The sequence below is a fragment of the Anoplopoma fimbria genome, chromosome 24 (genome assembly GCF_027596085.1).
Source record: "Anoplopoma fimbria isolate UVic2021 breed Golden Eagle Sablefish chromosome 24, Afim_UVic_2022, whole genome shotgun sequence".
Lineage (NCBI taxonomy): Eukaryota > Metazoa > Chordata > Actinopteri > Perciformes > Anoplopomatidae > Anoplopoma > Anoplopoma fimbria.
This window is the reverse complement of record NC_072472.1, coordinates 15,157,971-15,175,394: the sequence shown is the minus strand read 5'-3', so window position 1 is coordinate 15,175,394 and position 17,424 is coordinate 15,157,971. Positions and strand designations below refer to the sequence as shown.

General features: G+C 40.9%; 1 protein-coding gene across 2 annotated transcripts in view; it reads left to right on the top strand.

Moving 5' to 3' along the window:
- The window catches only part of LOC129113364 (transcription factor COE1), an 87,251-nt gene that overhangs the window by 53,418 nt on the left and 16,409 nt on the right, over nucleotides 1–17,424 (top strand). Inside the window, exons 7-11 of one of the 2 annotated variants that reach the window (XM_054625601.1) lie at nucleotides 4,559–4,640; nucleotides 5,748–5,889; nucleotides 7,379–7,506; nucleotides 8,989–9,115; nucleotides 14,892–14,980. In XM_054625601.1, coding sequence (XP_054481576.1) covers nucleotides 4,559–4,640; nucleotides 5,748–5,889; nucleotides 7,379–7,506; nucleotides 8,989–9,115; nucleotides 14,892–14,980 — 568 coding nt within the window. Of the gene's footprint in view, nucleotides 1–4,558; nucleotides 4,641–5,747; nucleotides 5,890–7,372; nucleotides 7,507–8,988; nucleotides 9,116–14,891; nucleotides 14,981–17,424 lie in introns of both variants that reach the window. The other variant, XM_054625600.1, reaches the window with a different exon arrangement.

Below are 17,424 nucleotides of genomic sequence, written 5' to 3'. Positions count from 1 at the left end.
ACATTTTTCCTTTACATCTTTATTTTTTACCCTCCGCTTACCCCTGTTCTTACACTTCCCTGTCCAGATGGTGTGTGTGTGTGTGTGTGTGTGTGTGTGTGTGTGTGTGTGTGTGTGTGTGTGTGTGTGTGTGTGTGTGTGTGTGTGTGTGTGTGTGTGTGTGTGGAAGAGAGAGAGAGCTTCTCTTTGTGTGTGGGGTCAGCTCTCTGAGTGTGGTACTCACAGTATAGCAAAGGTCAACAGCGCTGTTATCACTCGAACATGATCGGGCCTCGGAGAGAGAGAGAGGGAGTGAGAGAGGGGGGAGAGTGCTCCCCTCCCCCACAGTCATTCAGACTCTTATAATTGCCCGGTTTAATTGGAGGCCTCTTAACGACCAGTGACTGGACCAGCCAATCAATTCACACAAGGTGTGTGTGTTTGTGTGCCTTAGTGTGTGTAGCTGCAGGGCCTTTTTGTAGCAGAGTTGATTGGGCCAGATGGGGTCAAGTAAAGGGGGAAGAGGAACGCACACATACTGCATTAAAATGTAGAATATGTTCTGTTGGCAATCAATGAGAGAAAACGCTCTCACAGGAAATGGACGGACAGAATCGAGCATTAGATGGCGAAATGAAAAATAACGAGCGATATCATCAGATCACCAGGGAGATAAGCCGGTGAAAGACAGTAATTAGCTGGTGTGTGAGTTCACTGAGAGGGGGAGGGGGGGATTGATATTGTTAAATTGATGGGTCAGATGAGATTGGGGTGATGATTTAGGTGATGTTTCAAGACACGCCCCTATTTTTCTCTGCGGTGCAGCATTAGAGACAAGATCCTTTCCTATTGACCTGTGCAGAAACAGGGTTACAGCGACCACAGAGCGGAGGTTGTAAAGAAGCATAGACACTCAAAGCAGTCCACGTAAAGGAACAGTAGTAACACCGTAGTGTGATTTTTAATGAACAGTTCCTTGTATTGTTTTAGGACGCACGAGATACAAATGACCACGTTATTGTAGGTGGCAATAGTTAGCTGCAAAAGGGAGCAATGTAAGAAGAAACCCACAAGCTGATGTGAACAATGCAATGTGTTGTTAGTTAGGAAACCCATCCAACATGTTGTTTATACTTAGGAATGCACATCCCATTTCAATGAGAGATTGATTGTAGGTATTCGCCAATCCAACTTTTTCTTTTTCGGTACTGAATGTATTCATCGAAAACTAGTACTCTTTTTTTTTTTTTAAATCTGTATACCACACTGTGTGGAAAACATTTGAACCATTTTCAGTTAAAGTTATGTGAGTCCAGGAATTTCTGTGGCACTAAAAACTGAGCCAGCTGTCCACCGTGAGCCAAGAAGCACTGTATTTTTTTTATGACATTGACAATGAAAGTGTAGATCAATGTGGAGTGGTCATGTCATTGCCATTATCAGGAATACTTGATGAGGAGAGTATCAGATCTGTGTAGCTGTGTTTCCAATTTTCTTTGCTAATTTATAAATCTATTCCAGTGCATATTAGAAGGAAATACCATTTTATAACTGTAACTTTAACTTATACCACCACCAGAACCAGCTAAAACAATAAAATACTTTAACATGTAAGACTAAATGTTGTATTTCAGATAAAATACTTTGACATTTGTCTTCAGTTTACTTTTCTGTTACTCAAGCTAGATTTTTAAATGCAGGAATGTTTTTCCATAGTGGAGCATTTTCTAAAAGATCTCAACACTTCTTCCACCGCAGCTTTATTCTTTTCATATTTCAGGCAGATGAGCCGGGGAGTGTGTGCTCTTTTATACAGAAAATGTAACACGGAGGGTCAGTTGAGGTGCTCGTGTTAACGCTATGCTAGTGTTTTGAGAAGAACTAGACAGTGGGAGGTCAGCAGGGGTCACCGTGGCTGTCCTACACTGTGATAGGCTGTCACCCAGGGGTGAGGGGTCAAGATAATTAGGTATGCAGAATCCCAGCGCCGGTGTTCTAACGAAGCCTGAGCTCGTTAACGCAGAGTTTTACACTCAGACCTGCCACTGTGCTGTGCTGCACCGTCACACACGCACATACACTCACATGTGGAGAACATGTTTGCACACACACACACACACACACACACACACACACACACACACACACACACACACACACACACACACACACACACACACACACACACACACACACACGCACACACACACACACAAGCGGACACCTCTGCTTTGTTCTTAAGGTCCGGTACAAAGGCTGTCATCTCTTGAACAGTAGAGCAGCCGGCTCTGCCGCGAGGGAATGGTGGGGATAAAGATCTGTGAAAAAGTTATAATTATGAAAAGTATGGAGTTTAACTGTGTTAAGATAAATACAGACAGTGGACACAATGTGATGAAACCCAATAAAATAGATTTGCATTTTTTTTGATGGAACTTACTAATATTATTTTTTTGTTGAGAGATGCTGATTTTCTTGATGATCCTTAGCATGTGGCTCTTTATCCATGCGGTTTCTATTGTTCTATGGTTTATACCAGGCAGCAACCCTCGATTCTCAAAATTGAAGCCAATGTGGAAGTGCCATAAACTTGCATTCTTTCTATTAGCCATCAGGGGGCGAACCCTCTGATTGTAAACATTGTAAACATGAGTTTATGTTCTCTATCACTAATTCCAAGTCTCTAATTAAGCATGATGTTCATTTAGAAAATTAAGATTAAGAGTAAAATAGACCATAAAGCGGGGTATGCTGTAAAGGATGGCTAACTTGTGATTGACAGGTTGGTCATACTCGGCTCCATCGTCGGCTGTCACTTCTGGTTCTGAAAAACAAGATGCTGAACTCAAGGCTTAAAATATTGTAGTCCAGAAAGCACCTCACAGTGACTACGTCCACCTCTTAGAAACTATACAGTCTGTTTATACACAGAGTCCCATGTAGAGGAAACATTCCCCATTGTGTTGCTTTTATCGAGTTGTTACAGACACACACAGATGTAACAAACACAAATGTACATGCAAACGTACGTGTGTGTCTGTGTTATTGTGTGAGTGTGCCTTGTTGCTTCTGCCAGACTGGCCAGCTGGCTCGCACCAAAACACAACCTGGATGTGTTTGTTAGCTGTTGATGGCCATCTGTGTGTTTGATTTATTCTGTAATATAGATTCATGACATATGGTCCTGTTTTAAACACCCAATGTCAACATGGTTCCTCCTTTCTTAATGATTTGCAGCCATGCAAACTTGTCACCTTTAAGAAAATTGGCTGTTTTGAGGCCAAAATAGATGTGATTTAGTAGAGATTGTTAGTGTGCAGTCTGTATAACAGCTGTCACACATGTTATTATGAAAGTGACAAGAATTTTTTTGTTTACTTGATTCTGGTTGCCTTTGCTGTAGATAAAGATTATAAGGGTTCCAGCTGAGGGGTTTTCATGCCCTTTGACGTCAGGGTTAGAGTTCAGAAATCACCTCTACAAAAGTGTTCGCCAGACTGACAACCAGGCATCAGCTTTTAGTTGGCAAAACTGAAAATATGGTTGCCATTTTTAGTCACCTTGTTTTTTTGAGTAATTTGTACTATGCAGTTATGTCAGCTTAATAATGAAAATATGACATGTATACATTCCTTTCCGTTTTTAGTTCCGGTTCATCTGGTTCTTTGTCAGTTGTATCAATTTGCAAATTTGTTTTATGTTTTTGACGGGTTAGTCAAACTTTTTACACCACAGTCAAGCAGCTGAATTTGCGTCACTATTGTCTCTTAAACAGATGACTGTGCACACGCAAGTAAACGCACCAACGCATGTGCAGCTTTGTCTGGTTCCAGTTCTGGCCTTAAGAGCAATATTTAAATATAACAAAGGCCACATATATAAATAATGTATTTATTTGTCAGTGCACGTTTTGCTGATTGCTGCCACTACTTTTTATATGTGGAAAAGTGGTTGCCACTTCTGGCAACCAAACGGCAAGAAGTAGTTGCCAATTTCTCAAACTCTCACTTTCGAGCCCTGAAAGATTTTAAAATCTATCTTTTCACATGTTGACACTTGACAAATTGTTTAGGAATCTTAATGAGCAAGATTTTAAGCCATTATCCAAATGCTGTTGAAGTAGGCCTTCACATGTTGCTAGAAATAACTGAGGACAAAGATAAAGTTGAGCAGAGTCCTAAGAAAAGACAAAGGCAGGATGGCCTTTGTAAGTACAGTATGTTGAAGTTTGGATTCACAAAACTGGAGGCCAAATTTAAGATTAAACGCTCTCAAAGTCACAAATTTTCACCAGTTTAGTTGGAGTGTGCTGTTTTATTTGCCTCCTTGGATGTTCATCCAACACCTTTATGTGGCATTTCAAAGCAGTCTCAGTTGGTGTGGATTTATGTACAAAAAAACCATGCTCCACACACACATTTTGACTTTTTCCACCAGTATGAAATATTAATTTCTCTATCTGTATTTGGGGTTCGGTCTGTGCTGTATGTTGAAAACTGACAATGAATTCATATATCCTGAAGGAAAGCAGTGGTTCAGTGTTAACCTCAAATATTGCCTGTCCTCTCTGTCTGTACAGATTCTTCCTCAAGTTTTTCCTCAAGTGCAACCAGAACTGTCTAAAAAACGCAGGAAACCCAAGAGACATGAGGAGGTTCCAGGTAGAAAAAGCTTTTGTACTCTCATCATTCAAGTCTACCTTTTTATGTGTGTGTTTGCATGTCCTCTGCCTCAGTCTCTCTCTACTTTACCTCTGTTTTCTGTGGCCTTAACACATAATAACTCACATAACATTATGTTATTGTTACACATAAACACAGGAATGTGTGTGTTTCTGTGTAGGTAAATAAGCTATCAGCACCTTTACTGGAAACATGAGATCCTGACGAGTCAGAACATAAATATACACACAATGCAGGGAGACGGAGGGGAGTGTTACATAGAGAAAGATTGGAAGAAAGAGTAACTAGAAAGAAAGAGAGAATGGGAAAATAAATGACAGGATGTTGTGGGGTTGTGAATAAGATTTAAGGCTGTGTGGTCTTTATTATTTCCTTATCTTCACGGCCACCACACAATCAGGAAGACACCACTTGAGTCTGAGTGGAGATACTGGACGCCAAGAAGATACCAATAGATTTATTACCATGGCATGCGTGTGTGTGTATTTGCCGTGTGTGTTAGATATGGATATATGTGTTGGTTGCGTCTGTGCTCTGCGCGTGTGCGTGTGTGTGTGTGTGTGTGTGTGTGTGTGAAACAGCACGGAGAGGGAGTCGTTGGGTAGCGAGTGTGTGACAGTATCTGGGCCTCTAATTGTGCTGCTCTATTGTAGTGGAACCAGAGAAGACAGCTCTGTTTCCCTGGGAGATAATTAAGGGCTGGACCCATCAGGAACTATTGAACAGAAGAGGATAGACACCACACACACACACACACACACACGCACACACACAGACTTACTTAGTGTGTGTTGAAAGTGATGGTAATAGAAGTGATAACGGGTTACATTTAAGGAGCTTTTCACACTTTCATGCTTTTAACTCCTGCTTGCAATGATCTCCAGAACCCACACTTTGTATTTCCCCATTCTTTCTTTTCTTCTTTCCCTTTGCCCTCTTTCTGCTCCTATCCTTCTTTGTCCACGCTCTCCCCTTTTCTTCCCCTTCTTCCTCATGCCTCACCCAACCCTATTCACTTTTATCTCACCGTTCCTTCCGTCTATCTCCCCCCCCACCCATCCTGTCCCGTCTCATTCTTCTCTCCAGGTGGTGGTTTCGACTACGGTGAGTGTGGAGGGACATGTCCTCTCAGTCTCCGACAACATGTTCGTCCACAACAACTCCAAACATGGCCGACGGGCCCGTAGACTCGACCCCGTGGAAGGAACGCAGTCTTACCTAGAACACGGTAATGCGAGTGTGTATGTGTGTCTGTGTCTGTGCATGAATGTGTGTGAGCGTAAGCAGCATGGCCACCAGATGGTTGATGGTTTAATCCTATCAGGTGATTCCTGCCCCTCCATCTGGCTAATCCAACCCACTACACACACACACACACACACACACACACACACACACACACACACACACACACACACACACACACACACACACACACACACACACACACACACACACACACACACAAAATGCTTGGTGTGATGCTCTGTCTGTGTGTGTGTTGCTAAGTCTAATATCATTATGATTCTATTTCATAAACAAACCCAGAGTAAAGGACATTGTTGTAATTCAGACGAATGCTGATATTCACACACATACACAAACAGACACATACACACACACTTTGAGTAGAGTTGTTTTTTGACAGACAAGCTTTTATTGTTGTGATATGGGATTGGATATAAGCTTACACACACTCTCACTACCGAAGTGACATAAAGCTGACTGTATCCATTTAGTTTGAAGTAGTATGATGCATACTGAGCCTTCTCTGTGTGTTTTTATCCATGTAATATCATTAGTTTTAAATGAATAGCCATAATCTCATGCCAGTCCGGCTTTGGGATAAACAAACAGTAAATAAACAGCACAGGTCTGCTCTAAAGGATGGTTGAGGATCACAATGCATATAAAGTAATTACAAGTGTGAGAAAACATGAACGATTTTTACTCTTAAAATGTGAAAGAAGTTACTTTTTTACTTTTTTTTTACTGCAAAAATATTTTTTCTTTAGCGGCACATCTACGTCTCATAAGCAGAAGACGTGTTTTTTGAGCATGTTTGTTCTTGACATTTGGCAACAGTGTATGTCACTTTAGAACTACACACTCAGCTTCACTTACAAGCTTTTAACTGCATCTCATGGTCCGTAAACGTAGAGTTTGAGTTTTTTTCATTTAGTTAAAGTTAGTTTAATTCAGTTGTGTCTAAAAAAAGTCCTCAAAAATGTAATAAATGGTGGTTTGAAAATAAAAAGAAATGAAGCCCTGAACTTAATATAAAACCTCAGCACTTATTTCCTTTGTTTATTCTCTCATTCCACTCAGTAGAACAGAACAATTTACAAGGACAAACCTCACTACTGAAGAACCAATTGAGAAGGATTCAGTCTTTGAATCTACAGTGTGTTCAGAGAATAAGTGTGGTGTGGTGATCTGAACCACAGCAAAAAACCAAGGGTGTAGAATGAAGAAATATGAAGTACAGATGCAAAAGGGATGATGATTCAAGCCAGATTTCCCTCCCTGTTAAGAGACTGATTTGTCTTTAAATTAAACAAATGCTTTCTCTACAACCATGGCTTGTTGAGTCAAGTTTTACATGTCCAGATCGGATGTTGATTTCAGATTCAAACAATCTTTTAATATTTGTTTTATTCTTTTTTTCACTCTCCGTCTTAGCTACTCTAATTCTCCTCTCATCCCACCAGGAGCAGCTCCATGCATTAAAGCCATCAGTCCCAGCGAAGGGTGGACTACGGGAGGCGCTACAGTCATCATCATAGGAGACAACTTCTTCGATGGTCTCCAAGTCATCTTCGGTACCATGCTGGTTTGGAGCGAGGTCAGTTTGCCAGCAATCATCATCCTGTCTCCATGTTGTTTCAACCCCTCCACTGTGTGCTTTTGCCCTCGGACGTTGGAAGTAATTCGATATGAAAACATACTTCTCCTCATGGTCCGGGCTCTTAACTGTGTGTGATCTTGTGAATGTTTGTGTGTTAATGTTTGTCTAAATGAGGTTTGCCTCGCTAATGAGTCCCCGCTAACCAGCGACCGCCGCCCATCGCTACCTTCCACCGCTCCCTCTCTCTCTTTCTCTGTGGAATACTGATCAAATCAGCACATTTTGATAGCCATTGGCTTAATGCTCACAAAAACACACACACACACACACACACACACACACACACACATACACATACAGAGCTCACTGTCGTACTTTTTGCCAGTGCAACTCCTCTACAGAATGTTTATTTGTCTTCTGACTCCACTCACCGTGAGCACCGAGCAACCATGGCTCACTTCCAAAAACAACACCCAGTGTGTGTGAGTACATGCTGGCATACATGGATGGTGTGTGTGTGTGTGTGTGTGTGTGTGTGTGTGTGTGTGTGTGTGTGTGTGTGTGTGTGTGTGTGTGTGTGTGTGTGTGTGTGTGTGTGTGTGTGTGTGTGTGTGTGTGTGTGTGTGTTAAGAGCTGTGGGGTTTGTTTACAGTGTTGAGAGCCACACTTACACACACACTAACATGTGTACAGAGTCTCAGTTCAGTTCAAACTAACTCAGCTCTCTTGGCGTTCCTCAGACCGGCTTCTAATGGATTTTGGCCAACCGAATGTTTCATTTTCACTAAACCTCATTATTGATTCCCAAACGAGAAAAAAGTTTTAAACTGTAAAGCGATTGCATGTTTGCCAAGTTATGTGTGTCTGCAGCTCTTTCTCCTACCTGCAGATTTTTCAAACCTGGGCCAAATAATAAAAACTATTTTATTCATAAAAATGTGATCCTAAGAAGTTAGTGTTTGTCACATACAGCTCAATACAATGATTCATTTTCACCCCTGGTGTCAACATGCATCCTGGAATATCAGATTATATATAAAGTTGCCTGTTGATTTTTATTATTGTGGCATGCCGAACATTTATTACAATACAAGTTAGATTTAAAGATGCTGTTGTACTTCAAAAGTCAAGTAACACATTCAAATCCAGAACATATCATAAAGCATAACTTTTTATGGTTATTTACAGGATTGCAATCAATACATATCAACATACAAGATTTTAATTTCATTCTAGATCGGACATATCTCATTCTCCTCCCATAAAATGTAAACAATAAAATCCGGGTACAACAATTCAGGATGTCTGTTAGCAAAGAAACTCTAAAAGTTATGTCAGTGACTGTAGCGATTTTGTAACAACTCACCAAACACCAGTTGCCCTGTCCTCACGCACGGAGCTGCATGACTTTGTCCCGATCAGGTAATTTTTCATTTTTTGTGTACAAACTCTTGTTCCTCCCTTTCCTTCCTCCTCCAGTTGATCACGCCGCATGCCATCCGGGTGCAGACGCCTCCCAGACACATCCCCGGGGTCGTTGAGGTCACTCTGTCTTACAAGTCCAAACAGTTCTGCAAAGGCACACCTGGAAGGTTCATATACACAGGTAGGTCAACCACACACACACACACACACACACACACACACACACACACACACACACACACACACACACACACACACACACACACACATACATGCACATGCAAAAACACGTGCACATGCTCTTGATTTAAGTATTTATTTTTCTTCTTTAAAAGGTACTTGGAATTTTTATTTTTTATAAATGTATATATAAGAAATATTGCCTGTGTGTGTTTGTGTCCGCATGTGTGAATAGCATCTATGAGTTGCAGTTCACTCTCGGGCCAGACACTGTTGAACTAATGACTGTAGATTAGTCAACATTAATGACCCACACTCGTTAGAATGCTGCCATAATCAGAGCCTCGTTAAAACCAGCTACAATTAAACAGTCTGCTCTTTATAGCTCTCCAGACTGAAACTATTAGTGAAATCATCCAGAACACCCAGTTTACTAACACACACACACACACACATACACACAAAAAATCTTGGAAAAAAAGTGTGTGATTTCTGACCGGATTGTTGACTGGGAATGTGCGTTTTCCTGTTAACTCAGTTAAGGAGGAAAAGGGGAGAAAGCATGTGTGTGTGTATGTGGGTGTGTGCGATTGCTCATTTGGTTCGCACATGCATGTTGCAATGGATAGAGGTGATGTGATGTCTGGTATTGATCCGCTCAACATGGCTCCATCACACCGTAACAATGACGTCATTCCCAGAAGAGAAAACACAAGAAGAAAAACAGCTGCTGTATAAATTCTTCGGAGACATTTAATGACTAAACGATAAAGATGAGGATTTAAACCTGATCAATAGAGATGAAAAAAAACTCACCATGAATAAATTGTCACTTTTTATGTTGGCGTCAAGTTCATGAAAGCTTTAATATCTCCAGAAAAAAAGTTTTTGGTTTTTCAAGCTTCAGCTTTAAATTTGACTTAATGTGCTTCAAGTAGGATGTAAAGAATGATTAAAAAAACAAAAACATTAACATGCACCAATAGAAAAGAAAAAGGAAAGCAAGATGCTTAGCAGTTTGGCTGATTAGACAAAGAAAATAGCTCCACCTATTGGAACTCATTCAATAATGTAAAATGTGAGGAAAAGGACTTCACAATACTCTGTTTCTGGAAGTGCAGAGGAAATGTTTACATGAGCATTGAGTGAAATCAAACAGACGCAGAGTAAGTGAGTTGTGCTTCGTGTCGCTAAAATGTGCCTGGTCAGTAGTTTCTTTTGGTACTCTGCCCGTGTGCCTCCTTCAATGGTCTTCAGTCAAAACATTTTTGGTCTGACCCTGAGGCTAGCCGGCTGGTAATTGGTCCGTCTGGTGTCTAACTGCTTCCCCTATTGGGCGGAGATGACCCCCCGTGACCTCCCCATTGGCTGATGGCTTCAACATGTGACCCAGGAAACGCGATCCGTTACTGCGGTTGCATGACCCCGCCTCAAGGTCGACTTCTCTCTGAAAGTCGCTCGTGAAAGGTCATGGCGGTGGAAGCTGATTGGCTGTTGAGGTTTTGCAGTACTTCTTAGCTGTGGTTGCCTCTGGGTGTAAGGACCGAGCAATTAAACACACTCACTAGCGCATACACGCACAACTTAAACACACTCACACAAAGCCACCCTAGCATAGGGGTCGTGTCTTACCACACACACTTTCAAACGGGGCAGGAGTTGAAAGTAATTGTAAATCAGAGAGATATGAGGGAAAGATGGTGAGTAGTCTGGTAAACAGATGGTCTACTACATACACACCCACACACACATACACACATAGAACCGTATGGCTGCTTCATCGGCCTGGTGGGAAAAATTAGCATTCTCAACATCACACACTCCTATAAAAATACAATGGTACAAAGTGACAATCAATAAATGCTCTCACACACACTGGCGTTACACATGCACACACAACGTGCATACATGCACACACTCACATATGTAGAGCGGATTTATTGTCAATGCAGCTGCAAGAGAAAAGTCATATCCAAGCCATGGAGAGGAAATCTTAAGTGAAAGCTAAAAAGGCATCCCAGCTTTCGACTTTTTTCTCTTTTAGGAACAATTTAAAGTTCATTTTGCAGATACAGAAAAATTTAAAAAAAGAGATTGAAATATAGAGAGCGCGAAATACAGAGACAGAAAAAGAGAGAGACAGAAAGGTGGACTTTTAAAACCAGATTGTAAATTATTGATCCGCTCATAAGTGGATCACACGTATACTGATACACACATGTTCATACACACATATAAAAACACACAGAAAGTCGCTGAGAGAAGTGGAGCCAGAGAGAAAGAGATCTCATCTCATAAGGGGAAGAATGAAGCAATAATTCAGTGGTATTGAACTGCTGGCCGGCCAGAGAATCGATCTCAGCACACCTCCTCTCCTCCACCTCTTGTTCTCCTTTTACATCAGCCCTGTCTTTCCTTTCATCCACCCAGCTTCGCCCTTGTTTTTCCTCGAATCCCACTCCATTACCCACCTTTGCTCTCTGTTGTTTAAACACTACCAAAAGATAACTAGATAAATGTCACCATGGCACAGTATAATAAGAGACATCCAGCTGCTTTTTCCTCTTTGCCACTTCCCCCTCTACTTTTCTTCTCTCTGCCTCCTTCTGTTCACATTTTATTGTGAAACAGGAGTGGAGGGTCTGTCCTCATGAAATTTCTATGAGTATTGATCTGTGGGCAGCTCTGGACTCTGAGAGGAAGAGCCAGGCAGGAGGGAGATTTGATGGAGGACTGGATGGATGAAAGTGGCAGAAGGTGTAGTTAAGAAAGAGGGGGAGGAGACGGAGCACAAGAGAGGGAGGATGGGGAGGAAGAGGAGAACAGAAGGGATTAGTGCAGAGATGCTTTCCTGGACAGCATGGTGGCAGAATGAGTCAAGATAAAAGCCTCTGTGTCACCTAATCCTCTGCTGAAGTGTCTTTGTTTGGGTGTTCAGGATGTTGTGACATCACATCTGTGGACATTTTAAGATTTTGAGAAAAGCAAAACTTGCAGGAAATTATGAAATAATACTGACTGTTGTCCCTGTGAAGCAATGATGGTAAACAACCACCAACCAACCATCACTGTGGGTTTATTTTTGCTATGACCACGATCATTCCCTAACTTGGCCCAAGTGGTTTGAGATGCTTTAACAAAACCATAGTCTTGGTAATTTGAATTAAGGATCAAGAAATGTACAACATTCAGTGAGGAATGACAGACTTTAAGCATGCAATCACTCCTAAGAGCTGCTTTGGAAAAAGTGTAAAAATGAACAAGCGTTTAACGAAATGGTGCTAAAAGACGCTCCTTACTTAGATTGATTGTTATGTCGTATTGTTGTATTGTTTGCCTTTCAGGCTGGATGTTGGTGTAGTTAATATCTTCTTTGGGAGTTTCTCAGCCAGAGTTGTACATCTTGAAATAGCATCACTGGGATGTGTAAGATCGGACATGTGTATTTGGTGTTTGGGTGTGTCAGTGTGACCATTGTTTCTGTGGTGGATGCACTATGGCTGGTGTTACGGATGCCTTTTACTGCTGATGTGTAATCAATTTGATGGCTTCTGCTGCATTGATAATAATAATAACAATATCGGTTTCTGTGCTGAAAGAAACCACCAAAGATCGTTGGAGAAACCTGACCTTTTATCTTCAAAGTACACACACACACACACACACTCGGACATTAGGTCTCTACACACACACACCTTACAGAAACCCATAAAAACACACAAACATTCACACACCATCCAATGATTTAAGGAGCATCTTGTTCTATTAATAAAGAGTCGGTTGGAGACACTTTAGGCATCGAAACTACTCTAGGTCATCCTGTTATGACCATAATGTGTGTGTGTGTGTGTGTGTGTGTGTACGTGTATGTGTATGTGTGCGTGTGTTATATTAGAGTTGGCATCGGTTAAACGTCTCCAGAGATGAACAGAGCGTGTGGATCTGACACTGGCAGTTAATTCTGACAGTTGATATCCCAACGACTGTTAGGCAGCTGTTTTGTAGTTTTGTTTTTCTCAACTGATTTAAGCTTTCCTTTTCTTTTTTTGGATGGTTTAACAAATGCTCTCTTCTCCTCTCCTTTATCCCCTCACCTCTTCTCTCAGCTGAATCGTATTATTTTATTCTCCTTCTCTTCTCCGTTTAGCCCTTTATTCACTTTCTACTCTGTTCTCCTCAACCCAACTCCTCCAGAACAATCATGTTGATTTAATTATGATATATAAATCATAATTTGTCCAGAATTTAAAAAAAAAAAAAGAGTTTTCCTGTGAGTGGGGGAAGTATTATTCATGACAGTTAAACATCTGGTATTTTTACAGCTCACAATTTATGCAGTTATGTTGCAAACAAATTGACTGGACATAACAGAAACCAGAAACTTGGGTGTGATGTGATAATAAAACAGACATACATATAAAACACATGCACACACACGCACACACTAAAAGAAGACACGTAATACATTCAGCTACAAGTTATTTATCAGTGTTGGATGTGGAAAGTACCAAATATCACCCCAGCTGCACACTCGGACATCACACACACACGCACACACACACACACACTAAGCACACTAAGCACACTAAGCACACTAAGCACACTAAGCACTTTAACTTTAGCATAGGAGGTTCAGTAATGGGGTGAAGATACATGTTCAGTACAGAGAAAGAAACACACACAGTACTATAACCATCACTCTGACTGACAGAGCTTTCAGAGCTCGACTTGATTGACATACTGATTGGATAAAGACTTGAGAAGAACATAATTGCAACATTAAAGCGAACATTAAGCATTCTTTAAGACCCTGAGTGTTATTATCGTACAGATGCCTTTGACACCATTACTTATTCCACCAGGTCTGTCCATCTCTGAACATTTGCATGTTGTTGGGCTGTTACTTTTGATCCCAATAGCAGAACAGCAGTGTCCTAGTTTGAAATAGTTTGAAAGGTCACTTCACCCAAACTATTTCCTCATTTACCTCACATGGTAAAAGTATAGACCAAATATTTGACTTTTCAGTGCTTAAAATAATTTTCTTCAACACATTGCTATAAAGGCAAATCACTGTCAATATCCACAAGCACAAATGAGATCAACGCACGGGCGTCTGATGAGGTCACGCACGTGCGTTCCCAAAAAGCTGCACACGCAAATTACTTTTGCTTTGAAAATTTCTGCTCGCACGAGTAAAATAGAAGCCTGCAAGGAGAAAATCATAATTGTCTTTTTGACGGTAAGTTGGCTGGCCTAGTCAGCATTGTATCACTAGATTTGTTTGGTTACAATCCACGTCTTTGGATCGGCCGGATATCACTCCAGACACAGGCGCTAGGTTGAAGTATAAAGGTGGTGTTGTAAAGGTGGTGTACATCTCAGAGGTAAATATTGTAATATACAGTACTGACACTACAAACATACAATGATCCCATAGAATATGATGCATTGATGTAGATTAAACTAACCAAAAGTAAATAAAGGCGTTAAAAACATGCATCATTCACAATAATGCAGCAATAATCCTAAAACATCAGATATGACAATTAAATTTTGCACATGCAAGTAGAGATATTCTGCAAAGTAAATTGCATGTGCAGCTTTTTGAGTTTCACACACGTGACCTCAACGCGGGGGGATCTCATTTGTGCTAGCTTTTCCCGGAAGTTGAGATCTTTACGCAACTTCTGTGTAACGTGCAGCATGTAGCTGGAGGAATTGACAATAAGAAAACATTTTTACTCATTTGCGCTTTCTTTTACTCTTTTCTGCAGCATTGAATGAGCCAACCATTGACTATGGTTTCCAGAGGCTTCAGAAGGTCATCCCTCGACACCCTGGGGATCCGGAGAGGCTGCCAAAGGTACCGAAAAAAATCACCTTTTGCACATTTATCTGTTGCCTTAACTGGACACCTAACGTAGAATAAGAAAAAGCTCCATCGCTTGCTTAAGGGCGCCTCAAAAACACAGACACCGTAGCTTGTACAGAGATCAAACTTGCAACTTCTCAGTTGACACTGAGTTGCTCTGCTATCAAAGAAGAAGCACACTGATATGCTCACACATTTGTTCAAAAACACTCAGAACAAAAAATTGTTTGTGTTTATGTTTGATTTGTTTGTTTTGTGTGTGTTATTTTTATATTTCTAAGCAGAATACATGTTTTCAAATCTCCTGTGGGTTGTCTTTTTACCTCTTAATGAACTCTGTGTGTGTGAGCTGCTTCAACCCGTTTACAGGATGCGTTTGAATCTGCTCCAGATTACAGAGTCATATCTGATTATTTGTTTATCAGCTGGAGATCAAGCAGAGTGTTTAAAAGATCAGCAGATGTAAACAATTAGAACCAAACGATGAGAACGGCTTTGATACCAAACCCTGTCATCCTGATCTGTACATGCAGGGTGACTTTTCAAAGTGCGTGTGTGTGTGTGAGCATACTGAGTTTCAACTTAGCACCTACCTATTTGGGTGGGCAGGGTCATGAACTTTTAAACAGCTGCTGTTGATTGGCTCCATGTCCCCTCTGGAGCTGGTCCAGAACCGGCTGTCTGAGCTGTGACATCATTAAAGAATGGGCGCTGGTCATGATGTGATGATGTGGCTATGACGCGACGTCATCACCGTCGTGCCGACACCCTGGCTCCTGCTCATGCGTTAGCAATGAAATGTGCACCCTGTGTTCAATACATCACAAACCTCACTCCTAAAATGTTGTGAAGACTGCGGATCCATAGTCACGAGCATTTATTGCTTTGACATGTCTACAGTAAACTGAACTTTACATTTTATTCTTTATCAGCCACCTTGTTTTGTAAATTCTGGTATTAGAATCACAGCCATGTTGGGAAACAGGATAATTATAATGAGGGTCATTTGACTAAGATATAGATAAAAGTTATATTTGGTTAAAAAAGTGTATGTTTGTGGCTTCAATACACTGAAAAAGATGTATCACAGAATGTTACAACATTTATGGTTAGGGGCTACAGTAGGTTCAGGAAATGTTACAGATGGTAAATTTGATTGTGACGACAGATGAGGTAAGACATAAATTGAATTAGTTAATCGGTGTAATGTGGAAAAATGTAGCCTTAAGAATGATGTCTTTATTGTCCGGTTACACAGCCAGTTACTTGTTTTTATCATACCAACCTATTCAATTTACTGAAAAGACATGGAAAGGCAGCAAATTCTCATATTTAAGAAAATAGAGCAGAAGGACCACGTATTTGTGTGCCAAATGAAACACTGTTGGACAATTTCAGCAATCCATGATCCCGTCAGCTAACGCTCTGACTGCTGATAAGCCTCTGGGGCCCAGGATCTATATTTCTGGGGTTTAGGTGTAGCCAGCAGATATCCGGGCCAAGACTTCCTTTTCTGTGCGCTGCTTGTTGTTTACAATTCTATCAGCAACTTGCGAGACTGAAGCTGAGAGACGAGGAGTACAACTGAGTTGTTTCAGAAGTAGTCAGTTTACCAGATAATTTAAACCAATAAAAAGCTAAATCATCGCCAGAAGATTCTCAGAGGGTCCCGAGAGTTCGGCCAATGCGTTCTGTGTCTTTTGCTCTTAAGACCGACTGTTTACCTGCATTGAACCAAAGCCTGCTGGATGTTGTGTTGCCAGATTCTGCTGGTTTCTCCCCAGTCGGGCTACTTTTGATTTTGTTGGGTTGGAAGAAATAGTGTTGCGCTGGTCGATGAAATTTGGGCTGCTTTTGTCAACATTTGGTGGTATTTTCCAAACAAGCTGTCCTTTTATGGTCAAAGGCAAAGATTCAAAATACAGTAAACTACGTTGTGTAGAATCACCCATATTATTGACTCATTTCATTTGAGAAAACATTGAATTGTCATCAGTTGTATTTAATCGTTGTTAGGGCTATCGGAGGACCTACTTGCCTTAATGTCATCATCACTGATGTTGACATGGGAATTTGTGTATGTTCAGTTGTCTAACTGCAGTCTTTGTGGGCTTCATTAGCTGATTTAACTTACATTTTTAAAGTTGGTTATTTGATGCATGAGGATTTGTATGCTTATGATGTGTTTTCTATTGCACAATGATTTTTACAATTTAATTGGGTTCCTGGCAAGGTTATGATTTGGCCTGTTTTTTATTGAATTGGGACATGCTTTTGAGTTGTGATTAAACTGGAAACTGGCAGTCTGATCTGGCAACTCTGGCTCAAACATGATTTAGTCTCTTCTACTTGGACTTTAAACAGAAACCAGAATGCTTCCGATGGAAAAAATCTTGACCTGTTGCTTACAGATTCTACATTCATCTGTTTAAGAT